Source organism: Hypanus sabinus, chromosome 10 (assembly GCF_030144855.1).
Source record: "Hypanus sabinus isolate sHypSab1 chromosome 10, sHypSab1.hap1, whole genome shotgun sequence".
Lineage (NCBI taxonomy): Eukaryota > Metazoa > Chordata > Chondrichthyes > Myliobatiformes > Dasyatidae > Hypanus > Hypanus sabinus.
Window position 1 is genome coordinate 27,226,824 of NC_082715.1, and position 18,852 is coordinate 27,245,675.

General features: G+C 40.1%; 1 protein-coding gene across 7 annotated transcripts; it reads left to right on the forward strand.

Moving 5' to 3' along the window:
• Positions 1-1,167: 1,167 nt before the first annotated feature.
• On the forward strand, positions 1,168-18,383 carry tmem200a (transmembrane protein 200A). 7 transcript variants are annotated; one of them, XM_059981538.1, is made up of 4 exons: positions 1,168-1,900; positions 1,977-2,312; positions 3,869-3,991; positions 9,374-18,383. In XM_059981538.1, the coding sequence occupies exon 4, from the start codon at positions 9,389-9,391 to the stop codon at positions 10,850-10,852; it is 1,464 nt and encodes a 487-aa protein (XP_059837521.1). In that variant the 5' UTR covers positions 1,168-1,900; positions 1,977-2,312; positions 3,869-3,991; positions 9,374-9,388; the 3' UTR covers positions 10,853-18,383. The 7 variants fall into 7 exon arrangements, with proteins under 7 accessions (XP_059837521.1, XP_059837520.1, XP_059837519.1 ...); XM_059981537.1 differs by lacking the exon at positions 1,977-2,312; XM_059981540.1 differs by lacking the exon at positions 1,168-1,900 and having other exon boundaries at positions 1,907-2,312.
• Positions 18,384-18,852: the final 469 nt, after the last annotated feature.

The window sequence follows — 18,852 nt, forward strand, 5'->3', positions numbered from 1 at the left end:
GAACCTTGCAGTACCCCACTAGTCATTGCCTGCCATTCTGAAAGGGACACGTTAATCCCTACTCTTTGTTCAAGTTAAAGTTAATCTTGAACTTCGGTGCTGTCTGTGCAGAGTTTGCATGTTCTCCCTGTGAGTGGGTGTGTTTCGTCCCATATTCCAAAGTGGTACAAGATGATAGTTTAATAGCGACTGTGAACTGCCCCTGATGTGCAGGTGAATAGTGGAATCTATGGGGAGTTGGTAAGAATTTGAGGAGAATAAAACCATAAGATTGTTATCAGATTAGTGTGAATGTTTGGTGCAGATTCAGTTTTCTTGCTGTATCTCTCTGTCTTTCTATGTGTGTAACCACCAATGGCTCTTTCAAAAAAGATTGTTGGTGGTAAGTAAGAAACTATTGAACTCTATATTTCATACTCTTATGTGATGTGGATATTGACCCTGTGCTGCTAGGGGAAGAGAGCAGATTGCTGCCCCATTTCTCTGAAAAATCGCAATTGATTTTGGAACAAGGGCTTTAAAATTTAACAAGTGGTCCAAGATTTTAATGAAGGTTCAACTACATGTTTCCAAATCAGGCTGGGATATGCAGCTTGGGATAGAAGATGGTAGCTCTCTAGTTTCTTCTGCTCTTGTCCCTCAATGCAGCAGAAGCCATGCACTTCTGAGAGGCTGTAATGAGTCTTGCAGTCACTGCACACATTACCAGGCGTGGGAGAGGAGACGATTGTTTTACCATGGTGGATGGAGTCTGATTAAGTGGATAGCTTTATCTAGAATATCCATCTGATGCTAAACTTCCTCTTAGTCAACAGTAAGTAAAGACATATACCTAGTTTTTTATTTGGCAAGGGGTATTTGAAGGTTGAAGAATGTTTACATCTGAGATAAAAATACTGTTTTAAACTTGCTACTTTAGCAGGAAGGGCCCTACTTCCTCCAGGGAACTGTACTGGATTACATGGACCAAGTGTTGCCCAGTGAATTCACACCCCATCTAACTCTCACAGGGGGAGATTTCAAACACGGGGTGGGGTGGGGGGTGGTGGTCTTGGGACGGTTCTGCTAATGCAAATCAGATGCAGGATATCGGAGGAGCCAATGAGCGCCCATCAGAGGTGGATACAGAGGAACGAAGACAGAGTAAGAGAGACAGAAAGCTCACTGCTCCGATATGCGTCACATTCCTGGTTGGGGAAAGATCACGTGGCTGACATTAGTCCTAGTTTTCTTTGGTGTCTGACACTTACAGTCTGAGCTTTGGTTTTAGCAGGGCCTGATCCGGGAACAGGGAAGAGAACACGCTCCACCGTCTTCTAATCAGCTAAGTAGTCACCAGAAAAAAGTTTAAACAACAACAATGAATTTTTCTTTAAGGAGTTCGCCATTTGAAAACAATTTACGAGTTAATTTCATAATTATCAGCTTTTAAATTTGCTCAGCTTGAAGAACTGAGATTACATGAAGTCAACTCTTCTTCTGGATCCGTTAGAGAGCTGAGTGAGGGAGTGTGAGCTTCCTGACATTTCATTCGATCCGCTCCCCTCGGCAGGGATCGGCACGTTTGCATCCTTTTGTGAATTGAATTCGAGAACGCCGGCAGCTCTCTTTCTCTGCCGGGAATAGTTGCCCCGTCCGCCTCCAGATGACCAAGGAGAGGAGCCAAAGCGAAAAGGGGTCAGAAATGGCTCAAGACAAGCTCTCCGTCCACGAGAAACGCGGGAATGTAGCGACGGTGAACTGAGACACAGAAAGTTCAAACAATACCGAAGATGGTGACTGGGCAGCTGGATTCTGGTGAAAGGAGATCGTTAGTAACAAAGGATCGCGTTCGGTGAACGGACCCCCTGCTCCAGCTGCTGTCAGTTCTAACAGGATTTTGTCATCTTCCCGTGTTCAGGTGAGTTTCACGTTTCAAATGAGGGCTATTTACAAATCGAAAACCTCTCCCCGCTGTTCCTTTATGTCCCTGTCAGGGAGACGGACTGTTCAGCGCCCTGGACTCAGCTGCGTGAGGATACTGCCATCGGATGTCTTGCGGGGAGTTGTCATTCGCAGGAGTGGGTTTCAATTTCATGGCATTTTACAGAATAATTAAGGAGAATCGTTGCTGTAGGTGTGCTGTAGGATCAGAGATTACAAACGGAAAGGCCACCGGACTGCCACTGCGAAGGCAAACTGCATTAGTACTTGTTGCAAATGTATACAACTGCGTCTGACTTCGAGGGGCGGCGGGTGAAGAGAGACTTTACGGCTCCGACCCGAACAGTGGTACAAAAGAGAATCTGGAGCTTTGAGAATGCGCCTGAAGAGTAAGCGAAGCCAGTTCTGATCCTTCAGCTAACAGCTAAAATAGGACGGTGTTACAGTAAGGAACAATATCTCGTTATCACATTTGATAATTTCAGGTTAGCCCTATGGGCGTTTATAGAAATACGGGCATAGCCAGTGTGGTAGGAACTGACATTGTCTCAATTCCGCTATCGTCCGTTTCACTAGAAAGATGCATTTCTTACTGATTAACGTATCAGACAAAGGGATCCCTTTTCTCGGAGTTGATCTTTGACCTGGGATCGTTTTCCAGGTAGTAATCGACATTCCTCTTGCGTCGGGGCGTGAAAATTGGGGATAGAAAACACAGAAATAGAGAAATAATAAGGCAAACGAACTCCGGTTCGCGTTTGTCCTTAATAAGCTCACTCCAAATACAATAGAACCTCGCTCGTTACAGATCAGGATGAGAGAATGCGTTGCTCCATCGTGCAACGTGAAAAGGGTTGCCCACAAGTGATAGTTCGGGCACCAGAGCGGTCTCGGTCAATGTCACGGGCAATGGTATGTTCGAACAATGCTTTGTAAGACGATGCTACGGCTATGAACCATAATCTCTGACTAACTACAAAGAAAGATACAATGGTCAATATAGTCCCTTCCAGTTTATTGCGTTTCAGTCGGTCCTAGCACCACGTGGAATTAATCGCATTTCTTTCTGCTTAATGTTGCATGGGAGTTTCAAACATTCGCATTCTTGGGGAGAAATGTCCAGTTAATTCATTTCTCAATGGGCGCTGCTGACTTCATTCCTTTGTCAGTCCATGCTGTTAAAGACAAACAATCGATGATAGCCTCTCTCCCTCGGTGTTATGAGCGATATTTTCACCAGAGGCAGAACTGTGATACATTTACCTCTCTCCCATCGTCCAGCTGGCGGGAATTGCTCCGAAATAGCCTCCTGGGATGATTTCTCTTCACACCCCATACCATTTCCCTGGGTAGTTATCAAGATTTGAGATTGTGTTATTATGAATAACATTGCTACATTAATTCAAAGACGTGATGAACAATTCTAGACAGTGTATAATATTTTAAAGAGGAAGAGATTTAAAGCAAAGCTGGGCATGAAATGGAGTTCGGGATATTTTGGTTCCCAGATAGTATTCTCACAAAGGGTTGGCCATTCAGCACCAAGATAAGAATGACTTCCTTCACCCGGAGAGAAGGGAATCTTTGGAACTTTGCATCCAAAAAGGCAGTGGAGGCCCTGCCACAGAGTATATTTAGGACAAATAAATTCTATAAGCACATCAAGAGGTGAAAGATCAGTCATGATCCTGCCTGGTAACAGAATAAGTGAATAATCTACTCCTGCTTTAGTATCAAGTACTTAATTGAATCATTACATTAATTAATCAAATTACTAATCATTTTCCTAATGGGCTATGGCATTTTAAACATGGATTAGTGTGCACAAACTTATTCCAATTAGAGTCTATGAGTAATATTTATGCTTTGTTCTAAAAAAAAGTGGTTCTGCATACAGTGTAAATGTAAAAGAGTGCATCTTCCACATGCCTTTATATTCTTATAGGGTTGGGACATATATTTCAAGATCAAGTTGGCCCCTCGCTTCCTGTGATATACAATCCTGCTTCCGCCAAAAAACTCAAATTTATTGCAGTTTTCCTTTCCAGTGTTCTGCTCAAAGTCTAATGTAAGTTTATTTTCAAAGTAATGCTATGTCACCATACACAATCCTGAGATTTGTTTGTATGTGTGCATACTCAATAAATTCAATATTGAATTGAGTTTATTTCTTACATCCTTCACATACATGAGGAGTAAAAATCTTTATGTTTCGTCTCCATCTAAACGTGCAATGTGCTATCATAGTAATTTATTAAAATAGAAGAGTCAATGTAATATAGAGTACACTCAAATCAGCGTCAGTCTGATGGCCTGATGGAAGAAGCTGTCCCAGAGTCTGTTGGTCCAGGCTTTTACGCTGCGGTACTGCTTCCTGGATGATAGCAGCTGGAATAGATAGTGGTTGGGGTGACTCGGGTCCCCAGTGATCCTACAGGCCCTTTTTACACACCTGTCCTTGTAATTGTCCTGAATCATGGAAAGTTCACAACTACAGATGCACTGGTCTGTCTGCACCGCTCTCTGCAGAGTCCTTCCATTGAGGGAGATACAGTTCCCATACCAGGCAGTGATGCAGCCAGTCAGGATGCTCTCAATTGTGCCCCTGTAGAAAGCTCATAGGATTTGGGGACCCATACTAACCTTTTGAGGTGAAAGAGGCACTGTTGTGTCTTTTTCACCACACAGCTGGAGTGTACAGACCACATGAGGTCCTCGGTGATGTGGATGCCGAGGAACTTGAGCCATAATAGAGTCAATGAGAGACTGCACCAACAGGGCAGATTGACAACCAGTGTGCAAAAGACAATAAACTGTACAAATACAAAATGAAATAATAATAATAATAATAATAATAATAAATAAGCAATAAGTATCAAAAACATGAGATGATGAATCTTTAAAAGTGAGTCCATAGGTTGTGGAAACAGTTCAGTCATGACGCAAGAGAAGTTGAGTGAAGGTGTCCCCTCGGGTACAAGATCTGATAGTAATAACTGTTCCTAAACCTTTGTTGTGAGTCTATTTTCTTCCTGATGTAATCGGTGAAAAGAGAGCATGACCTGAGTAGCGGGGGTTTCTGATGAGGGAACTTGCTTTCCTGCGCCAATGCTCCATGTAGATTGCTCTGTGGAGGCATTCCCGTGATGGACTGGACTGCATCCACTACTTTTTGTAGGATTTTCAGTTTAAGGACATTGGTGCTTCCAAACTAGGCTGTGACATAGCCAGTCAATATATTCTCCATCACATATCTATATAAGTACGTCAAAGTTTTAAGTTTCAAGAGAAATCTTCACAAACTTCTAAGGAAGCAGTGGTTCATATTTGTATATTTGGCCAGTCATTGCTATTAAAGATATGGAATCAGCATCTGACAAAATAGACTGTACTGAGAGAATTTGCTCGAAAATCTTCTGTTCATGTGACCTGCTATTCTGGCCATTATTAAAGTGATATGCTGGATTGGTAGTTTCAACAGTAGCAGATTGTGATTTGAGAAAAGAACAAACTAATATTTACACAGAAGTCTGAAGGTGGGAAAAAAAGCAGTACTTGCTCACATTTTCAGCATTTTATTTCCAAGCGTGTTCCTAGGTTAAAATGATCAAAGACGAGAATGGGGAATGAAAGCTAATTATATCCAATAGTGAAAGAGAATTTGGTACTGTATTAAATACAAGAGATTTGGAACTAAAGAGAGCAAACAGATATTTTTACATGAAGTTTTGTGAAAATTGGTTTTGGACACAGTGACTGAGGCAAAAGCATGTCAATATTGAAGATTAAATTTTAACAAAGCTGAGGGACTAGATAAAAGAGAACAAAAGCTGCAGGGCCATATAGTGTTCTTGTGAAAAGCCAACATATTTATTGGGCCAACTCGTTTCTGCTCAAACTGCATCAATTCTATTATTCTCAGAAAATGGATAAAAGGAAAATAAGAACAGGCTGGATAAGCATGATTAAAGCTATTTACTCTAGTGAAGGATATCTACTAAATGGATTGATCAGACAAGCCTCAGAAGGGTCCTTACTTTTGCATTTACCATGTCGATTTCTATTAAATAATTATTAAATATGGGCAAAACCACAGATACACAGCTGTTAATTTAAAAATTCCCCATTTTTCAAAACTTGCAAAATTTCTCATCCTTAATGCTCTTGGAAAGAGAAATATTCCAACTCACTTTGGATCTGTCAGAAACAAGTTCCCAGGAATGGTAAGGCCATAAGACCATTCACGATAGGAGCAGAATAAGGCCATTTGGCCCATCAAGTCTGCTCTGCCATTCCATTATGACTGATTTATTATCCCTCTCAACCTCATTACTAATCAAGAAAGTATTAAACTCTGATTTAAATATACCCAATGACTTGGCCTCCACAGTCTTCTGAATTCAATAGATTCACCACACTTTGGCTAAAGAAATTCCTCCTCATTTCTGTTCTAAAGGGCATCCTTCTATTCTGAGGTTGTGTCCTTTGGTCCTAGACTCCCCTACTACAGGAAACAAGATATGACCATGAGATGTAGGCCATTTGGCTCATTGAATCTGATGCCATTTCATCATGCCTGATCCAACTTTCCCTCAGACACAATCTCCTGCTTTCTCCCCATCCCTTCATGCCCTGACAAATCAAGAATATATTAACCTCTGCCTTAGGTATACATAAAGACTTTGATTCCACAGCTGGTTGTGCCAAAGAATTCCACAGATCCACCAATCTCTTGCAAAAGAAATCCCTTCTTATCTCTGTCCGAAAAGGAATCCCCACTATTCCAAGGCTGTGTCCTCTAGTTTTAGGAAACATCCTCTCCACATCCATTATATCAAGGCGATTCACCATTTGATAGGTTTCAATGAGGTCACCCCTCATTCTTTTGAATTCTAGTGAATATAGGCCCAGAGCAATCAAATAGTCTTCATAGACAAGCCATTTAATCCTGGAATCATTTTTGTGAATCTCATTTGAACCCTCTCCAGTTTCAGCCCATCCTTTCCAGGATTTGGGGCCCAAACCTGCTCACAATACTCCAAATGAGGTCTCACCCACGCTTTATAAAGTCTCAATATTACATCCTTTCTTATCTATTCCAGTCCTCTTGAAAGGAATACCAATATTGCATTTGTCTTTTTCACCACAGACCCAACCTGCAAATTAACTTTTAGGGAATCCGGCACAAGGACTCCCAAGTCCCTTTGCACCTCAGTTTTTTGTATTTCTCTCCATTTAGAAAATAGTGAACCTGTTCATCTACCAAAGTGCATGGCCATACACTTCCCACGTGGCCATTTTTTCGCCCATTTTCCTAATCTGTCTCTCAGTGGCCTTTCTACTTCCTCAAAACTGCTTGTCCCTCCACCTATCTTCATAACATCTGCAAACTTTGCCACAAAGCCATCAATTCCATCATTCAAATTATTGACAAATAGTGTCATAAGGATCAGTCCCAACATAGTTCCCTGTACAACACCATTAATCCCCAGCAGCGAGCCGGAGAAGGCTCCCTTTATTCCCACTCTTTACCTCCTGCCAATCAGCCATTGTTTTAGCCTTGATAGAATCTTTCCTGTAATACCATGGGCTCATGGCTTGTTAAGCAGCCTCATGTATAGCATCTTGTCAAAGGCCTTCTGAAAATCCAAGTACGCAACATCAACTTATTCTCCTTTGTCTATCCTACTTGTCATTTCTTCAAAGAATTCCAACAGATTTGTCAGGTAAGGCTTGCCCTTAAGGGAAACCATGCTGACTAAAGCCTATTTTATCATGTACCCTGAGACCTCATCCTTCATAATCAACTCCAACATCTTCCCCACCACTGAGGTCAGACTAACTGGCATATAATTTATTTTTGACTGCCTCTCTTCCTTCTTGAGGAATGGAGTGATACTTGCAATTTTCTAGTCTTCCAAAACCACTCCATAATCGAGTGATTCTTGAAAGATCATTACTAATGCCTCCACAATTTCTTTAGCCACCTCTTTCAGAACTCTGGGGCGTATGTCATCTGGTCCAGGTGACATCAATCTTCAGACATTTCAGTTTCCCAAGAACCTTCTCTCTAGTTATGGTAACTTCACACACTACTTCCACCATACTGCTAGTGTCTTCCACAGTGATGCAAAATACTTATTCAGTTCATCATTGTCTCCCCTTACTACCTCTCCAGCATTGTTTTCCAGCGGTCCAATAACCACCCTCACCTCCCTTTTACACTTTATGTATCTGAAAAAACTTACAGTATCATCTTTAATATTATTGGCTTGCTTGCTTTCGTATTCCTTTTTTACTTTCTTAATGACTTTTTAGTTGCCTTTTGTTGGTATTTGAAAGCTTATCAATCCTCTAACTTCCCACTAATTATTGCTCTATTATTACCCTCTCTTTGGCTTTTATGTTTGACTTCTCTTGATAGCCACAGTTGTGTCATCTTTTCTTTAGAATACTTCTCCCTCTTTGGGATGTACATATCCTGTGCCTTCCAAATTTCTTCCAGAAATTCCAGCCATTGCTACTCTACCATCAACCCTGCCAGTGTTCTTTTCCAATGAATACTGGCCATCTCCTCTCTCATGCCTCTGTAATTCCCTTCACTCCACTGTAATACTGATACATCTGACTTCAGCTTCTCCTTCTCAGATTTCAGGGTGAATTTGATCATATGATGATTACTTAACCCTAACGGTTCTTTCACCTTAAGCTCCCTAATCAATTCTGGTTCATTGCACAACACCCAATGCAGAATAGCTGATCCTCTAGTGGGATGATGATGAAACTCATTGGTTCTACTATCCATTCGTTAATGAGTTAACAACCAATTTAATTAACAAACACCCAGCAAAGCTAACATCTTTTAAAAGCATTTCTTCACTCTTCCTATCCCCTTACCTGGTACAATCCACATTTTGTCCAGGTATGTCGCAAGGTAATTAGTCAACCATTTAGTCCCTGAAAAATGTTGTGCAGCAGTTTCCCGTCACTTTCTGTGCAAAACAATTTGACATCCGTGCACTCATATCACTCATATGCCTTGTTGGTAACTAAGCAGAAGGCAAGTATTTCTTTGATTGTTATGTTGCACTATTATCACAATTGTGACTTCTTTTGAGACTCTTAATGTAATAAGCACATTAACTACTTACAATTGCATTAGAAGTACTTAAATTGCAAAAAATAATAAACACTAATGATGTCAGTAAACACAGCTTAATCCTATCTTTGAATCATGGATGGAGCTTTAAATAATGCCTATTGAGAGCACTGTTTCCATGGTGGCCTTAATAAACTTTCATTGTTTAAACAAATTCAATAAGAACTTGGTGGAAGTGAAATTAGTTTTATTGCCACTGTAAATACGAAGTTACACAGATCTTTTGCCTCCTGTAACCATTGACAAAAGTTCAGCTGCCGTTCTGAAATTGTCCTGTTCTTAACATTCAAGGAAGAAGACAGTGCAATGATAGCTACAGGGGGTGTAATAACGGGGCTGGCAGCTCTGAAGAGACAGGACTCCGCCAGATCGCAGCATCCTCACCTTCCTCCTGCGACTTCTGCTCCAGAGAAGAGGAGAGTCAAGCGCAAGCCCAAAGCTGATGTTGTTGTTGTCAGAGGCAAAATTAGACTCTATTCCCCATCGGGGTTTTTCCTTTTCCTTGGAATTTTAATTTTGATGGTTGGGATCGCAATGGCAGTTCTTGGTTATTGGCCACAGGAGGTAGATAAGAAACATCCTGTGACTTCCAAATCTGGAGTGCTTAGTAATGGGTCTCACGTAATATCAGACCATGCTGGAGTATTAGTGGAATTTTTTGAGCAGCACTTACACTCTGACAAAATGAAAATGATTGGCCCTTTCACCATGGGGATAGGGATTTTCATATTTATTTGTGCTAATGCCATACTGCATGAAAATAGGGACAAAGAAACAAAAGTAATACACATGCAAGATATTTATTCTACTGTCATTGATATCCATAGCCAAAGAATTAAAGACCAAAGACATATGAATGGTACTTGGATTGGCCATGCTGGGGATTCCGATATTAAATGTTATGACAACCAGTGTACTGCTAAACTAGCTGCAAATGTATTGCTCTCGTTGTCTGGATCATCTAATGAAAGAATTGTTGCAATGAAATGGAACTCTTGTGATGAAGAGGATGGACCACCCAAGGAATTTACTACACTTTTACATCCCAAAACCCCATCAGCATCAAGCTCCATGTATCGGCTACAGTCTGAAACTCAGAGAGAGAAAAATAGCAATTCGAAGAAGTGTGAGACCAAATCTATTGTTTCGTCATCTATCAATGCGTTCACACTCCCTGTTATTAAACTCAACAACTGTGTGATCGATGAACCTGAACTTGACGATATCACAGAGGATTCTGAGCTGAGTAAAGGAAGGGTGAAACATTCCTCCATGGCTTCCTTAACGGTACCGTCAACTGATACCAGTGACTCTTATAAACCACCTAATCCACGCCTGTTAAGAAGCAACACCACTGCAACAGGTGGAAACCCACCCAATTCACCTTCTGAGACAGCCACGGGGATATTTCTATCGCCAGGCCTTCCCAGGAAAGAGTCTGGATCAAACACTTCCCTCCACATGCTGTCCTGTCACTCCAAGTCCTTGGACTTGGAGAGAGGCCCCTTGACACTTTCAGTTCAGACCGAGCAAAGAAAGCACCCAAGCTGGCCGAGGCTTGACCGTAGTAACAGCAAAGGTTACGTGAAACTGGAAAATAAAGAGGATCCTATGGACACATTACCTGTGCCACAGACCTCTGCAAAGGGTGGCTATACAAATAAAGAGAAATTACTAATGATCTCAAGATCTCATAATAATCTAAGTTTTGAAAACAATGAATTTTTAGATAACAAGTTAAGACATGGAGCTTCAGAAACAAGGTTTTGAAGGAGTATTGATTTCTACCAAGTGTTTATATTTTAAGCTAATTTAAGAAATGGATTTGCGAGAAGTGCATGTCTATTTTAAAGAGAGCTTATTTTCAGTACAAATAAGGAATATTTGTAATGGTGATCTGAACTGGCACCTTAAGTCAGTTTTTTTCCCATGTTGGTCAGGAGCATTGTTGACATATTTTATGCTGTGTTTGTTAGTTCTGCAGAAACCAACTGCTCAGGTATTGATGGAATACAAATCTTAGTCCAGTCTGACAATAACACAGAACAAGATTTACCTTCAGTTTATCCTCCATCCGTGATGGATAGGCAAAACTTACCTTTGAAGTTCAAGTGGTGTTAAATCTACAGTAAGTATTATTCTAATGAAGATGTATGAACATTGATTGAATGATAGATTGGGATGCAGGCATTTGTATTTCCAGTACAGAATTTGAGCCTGTACATTTCATGGCAATTACCAATATTTTACTATAACCCCATATTAATGCCTGCAACATACATTTTGTTATTTTTAAAATAAAAATAAAATGTGTATATTATATGAATTTTCTGTGTTTCTATTTTATCAATCATTGATCATGTGGACATGATGGTAACAATTTCTGCAGTGAAATCACCGGCAAGAACTGAACCGGCCAAGAATGGAAAGTTAGGAGATGTGAAGGTTGCCTATTGTTTCTGTTATGTTTTATAACTTGAAAACATTAAAGTAATTCAAAGGAAGATGCAGGGAGTCCAAAAATGCGAGAGTAACTTTGTGTTTACTTTAAGTGAGGCACAGACTTATCACATATGGCAGCATGATGCCATACGAATACAATTTGTTTTACTCAGTTCCTGGCATAATAAAGAAACCATTCGTTTTCAAAGTTCAAAGTAAGTTTATTATCAAAGTACATATATGTCGCCATAAACAACCCTGGGATTCATTTTCTTGCAGGCATTCTCAATAAATCCATAATAGAATAATAACTATAATGGAATCAATGAAAGGCTACACCAACTGGGGTAGTCAACCGGTGTGCAAAAGATAACAAACTGTGCAATACAAAAAGAAAGAAATAATAGTAATAAATAAATAAGCAATAAATATTGAGAACAAGAGGTGAAGAGTCCTGAAAGTAATAAATAAATAAATAAATAAATAAATAAATAAATAAATAAATATATTGAGAACATGAGATGAAGAGTCCTTCAAAGTAATTTGACTTTTAAAGTAATTGCCCTACTTACCTATTACAAAACTCAGCTGTTTAAAATAAACTCCGCTGTTAATTTATTTTTTCTCCTATTCCTTTGCAAGAATGCACTGATGCTGTACCACTAACAGAACAAAATGTGATCTGATACAGAAGGTATTATTCATGCCAGATCACTAGTATCTTCAATTGTATGTACACAGCTGGGCAGTTATTTGACAATGATGGCGAAGACATGCTTTCATAAACCTGTGTTGAACAGGATGGCAGTTGCAATTGCAGACAACACCATTGCAATCAGGGTAAACATTGCCTTATCCAAATTTCAAAGTTCAAAGTAACTTTAGTATCTAAGTACTTACAACATATATCATCTAACCCTGAGATTTATTTTCCTGCAGGTATACTCAGCAAGTCTATAGAATAGTATCTACAATAGGATTAATGAAAGACCAACCAGAACGCAGAAGACAACAGACTGTACAAATGAAATATAAATAAATAGTAATAAATAACAAGAGCTTGAGATAAAGAGTCCTTAAAATGAGATCATTGGTTGTGGGAATATCTCAATGAATGGGCAAGTGAGTGTAATTTTTGCTCAAGAGACTGATGGTCGAGGGGTAGCAACTGTTTTTGAACCTGGTGGTGTGAGCGTTAGCTAGTTTCAAGAATATCTACATTGTCAGTCAATTTTCTACCAAGTGATGCATCAACCAAGTAACTGATGCATTGCTGGGAAGATTCGGCATCTCCATCTGCAATACCATAGCATCAAACTTCCTAAATTACTATGGGTTGGCTGATGTGAACAAAGCCATTTGTTTAATTAATTGTTGTCTATAATCTGGGATCACCAGTTACTCCAATCACTGATGCTCTCAAACGCACTATGCATGGCTGTCTCCTTTAAAGATTAAAATCCAAAATTAAAATATTGGAAATCTAAAATAAAAACAGAGAATTGCACATCTGTGGAATAAAGAAACAGAGCTAGTGGTTCAGCTCAATAACTTTGTCGATGTTAATCCTTATTTTCTCTCCACAGTTGCTGTCAGAATCAAGTTTTTATTCCCTTTGTGGGTTAAATAGTTGTGCATTGCTGGAGGGCCAGAGGAATGCAGTGGAATATTGGCATGTTCAAGGTCACTCCCTGGATGTCCTTGCAGGTCTGCAATAATAAGTATATCAAAATGCTTAGCTGTAGAGTTTCAAACTGAACATCACTTGAGAATGTTTAGAGGCTTATTGTGATCTGAGAATAAGGAGAAAAGAAATGATGACAGCATTCAGCAAGTTATCAGGATTTCAATGGAAAATACTCCATTTTTCTAATGCTAGCTAGTGTTTATGCTGCAACTTAGACTCCTCCCATCCCTTTCAACTGTCTCGTCAACACAATTTGTTTGTTTCTTTGTATTTTAACTAGTAAAATTAAAATTAGAATATGGAACTCAATCTGATGGCCATGGTTATTTCTCTTGAAATCTCTATTGGATTTCAGTAAATATATAACCTTAAATTTATAACCGAGTCTGAGATTCATTTTTGTGTGGGCATTCACAGGAACACTACAGAATCAATGAAAGTCCACACCCAACAGGACAGACAACAAAATATGAAGAGAGAGGGGAAAAAACACAAAATAATGTTAATACTGTGCAAAAGCATGAGAGAGGAGTTTGCCCAGGTGGATTGGAGGAGGATACTGGTGGGGATAACGGCAAAGCAGAGATGGCTGAAATTTCTGGGAATAGTTCACAGGGTGCAGGATAGGTATGTCTCACAGAGGAAGAAGTTCTCAAATGGCAGGGGTAGGCAACCGTGGCTGACAAAGGAAGTTAAGGACTCCATAAAGGCCAAAGGAAGGGTATAAAAGTTAGCAAAAGTGAGTGGGAAGTTGGAAGTTTGGAAAGCTTTTAAAATCCAACAAAAGGCAACTAAAAAAGCTATAAAGAAGGAAAAGATTAAATACGAGGGCAGAGTAGCTAATGATATAAAGCAGGATATCAAAAGCTTTTTCAGTTATTTAAAGAGTAAAAGGGAGGTGAGAGTTGATATTGGACCATTGGAAAATCATGCTGGTGAGGTAGTAATGGGGGACAAAGAAATGGCAGATGAAGAATAGGTGTTTTTCATCTGCCTTCACTGAGGAGGCACTAGCAGTGTGCCAGAGGTCTGTGAGTGTCAGGAAGCAGGCCTGAGTGCCATTGCTACTACCAAAGAAAAAGTGCTAGGAAAACTGAAAGGTCTTAAGATGGGTAAGTCACCTGGACTAGATGGATTATGTCTCAGAGTCCTGAGAGAGGTTGCTGAACATGGATACAATGGTCATAATCTTTCATGAATCACATGATTCTGGCACGGTCCTGGAGGACTGGAAGATCGCAAATGCAACTCCACTCTTTAAGAAGAGAGAAAGGCAAATAAAGGAAATTATAGTCCAGTTAGCCGAACCTCAGTGGTTGGGAAAGTGTTGGAGTCTATTATTAAGCAAGAGGTTTTGAGGTACTTGGAGCCTAATGATAAAAGAAGTCAAAGTCAGCATGGTTTCTGTAAAGGGAAATCTTGCCTGACAAATCTGTTAGAGTTCTTCAAGGAAATAACAGGCAGGGTGGACAAAGGAGAGGCAATGGATGTCATTTTTTTGGATTTTCAGAAGGCATTTGATAAAGTGCCACACATGAGGCTGCTTAACAAGATAAAATCGTAACAAATGAGGAGCGCTTGGTATACTTGGCCCTGAACTCACTGGAATTTAGCAGAATGTGTGGGGATCTAATTGAAACCTACCAAATATTGAAAGGACTAGATAGGGTGGATGTGAAGAGGATGTTTCCCATGGTGGGGGTATCCAGAACTAGAGGGCACAACCTCAAAATTGAGGGGCAATCTTTTAGAACAGAGGTAAGAAGGGATCTTTTTATAGCCAGAGCGTATCGAAACTGAGGAGAGCTCTGCCACAGACTGCAGTGAAGGCCGAATCTGTGGGTATATTTAAGGCGGAAGTTGATCGTGTCCTGATTGGTCAGGACATCAAAGGATATGGCAAGATGGCAGGTGTATGGGATTGAGTGGGATCCACGATAAGCCATGATGGAATGGTGGAGCAGACTCGATGGGCTGAATGGCATAATTCTGCTCCTATGCCTAGTGGTCTCGTGTTGTTGGGGCATACTCTGGAATTAAGCTGTATAGCAATATATTAACTTTAGCAACTAACTTCAGCCCACAATCTGAACATGGACTGTAGATTAAATTTTTAAAAATGTAGCTCCGGACAACAGGTTCCTAGAGTGGTGAACAGCAGTTAACTGAAAAACCAGACAATGCTGATTACATCCATTTTGGATGTCTGGACTGTGACTACAAAGAAGAAGGTATGGAAGTTACATCTTATTCAAAGGAAGCATTGTAGACACATTGTAAACTATAGAATTGTCCTTTGATCTTTAGCATATAAAATGTCACAGAATATCGTGTTGATCAGGCCTCTTCCTTCTGAGAGTGTCTCATTTTTGCTCAATAAAAGATTACTTCATATTGTCCACATTACAGCACATATATATAGCTGAGGTGCCTAAGACTTCAGCACAGTAATGTATATTGGTTAAAGTGGAATCAATTGCTAAAAATCGGTAGTTTCATAGTGACAGTAAATAGCATTAGTGATTTATTCAATGTATTAAACTAACTGAATTTTAATCCTCTAGTTTGAATTAAAACTTATGCTTCAACTTGTCTAACCAGTACACGTTCAGACATTAACACTGAACCTCACTATAACTACAAGTAAGCAATATGGGAAATTCTAAAACAGACTTATTAATAGATATTTCAAACGTGCTCCAGATGACACTCGCTCAGGGATTAGGGCAGCTTCATGCGGAGGTCAAAGCAATGAAGAAATACTGGGCCCTTTCAGAACTCTACCATATTTCCAGAATCCATGAATTTTTTAGGTTTAAATGTTGAAAGATGAGCTGAAAGTACAGGTTGTCTTACTTGCTTGTCATCAAATTCCTGTCCACCGGGACGTTTTAGTACCATGCTAAGCCTGAAATGTGACTAATTTGAATTATTGAACACCTGTCTGATATTTCTCCTTCCAATCAACTGGGGTGGATTAAATCAGCAAATAAAGAATGTATTGAGACCCAAGAGACTGAAGATACTGCAGTCTGGAGCCACAAGCAATCTGCTGTAGTAAGTCAGACAGTCAGGAATCATCTGGTGAGGCTAAGAAATTGTCAATTTTTGGGTCATCCAGGACATATTGAGCATAACGCATTGTACATTGACTGCAACATAATACTACTTTGAAATACTTGGCTCTTTCTTAAAGTTGCTTTTAAATTGACTTAGTTGATCAAGTGTTTTCAGAATTTAGTGGCTCTGAACAAAAGCTCGTCTAAAATATATGCTTGCGTAATGCAGATCTAAGGAGACGAAAAGACATCATGTTCTGAAGACATCATGAGCACCAAGAACCTTTCACACAGTACGTGCTGGCTTTCATGCACAACAATCGATATTCATACAGAACACTTAAAATCTGAACACGCCTTTATAAACTTGATGAGAGATGGCCGAAGAAAGCTGAACAGATAGGTCAAAGACAAAAAGATGTTAAGGTGGGAGAGATGAGGGGTAACTTGTTCAGAACATCAATTCAGGGTATTGAAAAGAGAGGAAAAGGTGAAGATTACCTTTATTTGTCACATGTACATCAAAAGATCAGCACAATCTGAGGATGTGCTGGGGTCGCCCGTAAGTGTCGCATCGCATCTGGAGCCAACATAGCATGCCCACAACTTACTAAGCCTAACCCGTACATCTTTGGAATGTGGGAGGAAACCGGAGCACTCACAGGACCCAAGCAATAACAGGGAGAACACACAAACTGTTTACAGACAGCATCAGGAATTAATTGAACACCAACCTTCAGCGCTATAAAGCACTATGCTAATTGCTATGAAGCGTCCAGGAAACAAGGTTAAGTTCAGGAGGATAAGTGCTTTTGCTTAAAACAAACAGGACAGAAACACACAAATTGTGCCCTCTTTGGAAAGCAAAAAGGTTTGTGAGTGCCTTAAGAGTAGCTGGAGTACTGAGGAATTGTAACTAACAAATGGGAACTTTGATTTAATACTGTGAGAGACCTGGGTTAAGCGAAGAATTAACAGCCACATCACTTCTCCTTGTCAGTGGAAGGAGTGACACATTCGTGGCTTGGTTTCAGTCTGCAGAACACTCTGTCTTGATAACATACTCCCTGTGAAGCAATCATTACAATTAGTAGTTTCCTCTTTCTCCAAGTGTTACATCCCATTGGAGTTCATCAAGGCATAACGTTCAGTTTTATCATGAGTCTGCTTCTGAAGTCTGTCTTTTGTAGAAAAGCTCAAAACAGGTAAGTTGCAGTTAGGATCAGAATCAGGTTTCATATCACCAGTATATGTTGTGAAATATGTTGTCTTTGTGGCAGGAGTACAATGCAAAACATAATAATAGAAAAATCATGTATCACAATAAATATATACTGTTTGTTTATAGTGATCATGGGGTTCAATGACCACTCAGAAATGAGACGACAGAAGGGAAGAAGCTGTTCCTGATTCATTAAATATATGTCTTCAGGTTTCTGTACCTCCTTCCTGATGGTAGCAATGAGAACAAGGCATGACCTGGGTAATGGGCATCCTTAATGATGGATGCCTCCTTTTTGAGGCTTTGGTCCTTGAAGATGCCCTGGATACTGTGGAGGTTAGTGTCCACGATGGAGCTGACTGAGCTTACAACTCTCTGCAGCTTCTTTCGATCCTGTGCCCTCCCTCCTCCCTCCCCATACCAGGCTCTGATGAGGCAGGTAGAATGCTGTCCACAGTACCTCTGTAGAAATGTGCAAATGTCTTTAGTGACAGGGTGGTGACTCTGTGGAATTCTTTGCCACAGGCAGCTGTGGAGGCCAGGTTTTTATGTATGTTTAAGGCAGAGGTTGATAGATTCTTGGTTGGTCAGGGCATGAAGGGATACGGGGAGAAGGCAGGAGATTGGGGCTGAGAGGAAAATTAGATCAGCCATGATGAAATGGTGGAGCAGACTCAATGGGACAAATAGCCTATTTCTGCTCCTATATCTTATGGTCTTATGGTCTATACCAAATCTTCTCAATCTGCTAATAAGATATAACCAGTACCATTTATAAAGCAAAAAACATTGACAGTGTTATTGCAGATGGCTTAGTTTCCCATTATTTAGGATAGTAATTTTGAATGCGTTTCTGCCAGTATTGATTTCCGTTCTAGTGCTATCGCTCAGAAAAGGTTCTTGGTTAAATTAATGTAAGAAATATAATGTAATTACATTAATAAAATCTATTACATTAATGTAAGACTGTGACTCCTTTTGTCTGCTGGAAGCAAGGCTGTCAAGGACCTCTGGTTAAACAGCGCATGCTTGAATCAGAGATCAATCATATTAATATACTCTGATATCCTGAATTCCCTTTCATAAACAAAGCAATTCCCAGAAAGAATTTAAAACCCTTTAGGAATCCAGGTGCATCGGGAATATCAAGCTGCTGCTGGCATTACCTTTCGTTTGCAACATTATCCCTCATCATGTGACCTGTCAAATATTGAACTGGCTTGGATGGTCACCTGATGCCCGTATCCTACCATGGGCACATCATCAGCTCTCAGCACTTCTGTTTGAGTTGCGCCTCTGTTTGGGAACACAATGTACCAGATACCAGGGAGTTAACATCTTTACCCTTGTTTCAGTTATC

Bases quoted from the DNA above. Each gene is read 5' to 3' on its own strand.
- tmem200a (XM_059981538.1), top strand. From the start codon at position 9,389: ATGATAGCTACAGGGGGTGTAATAACGGGGCTGGCAGCTCTGAAGAGA.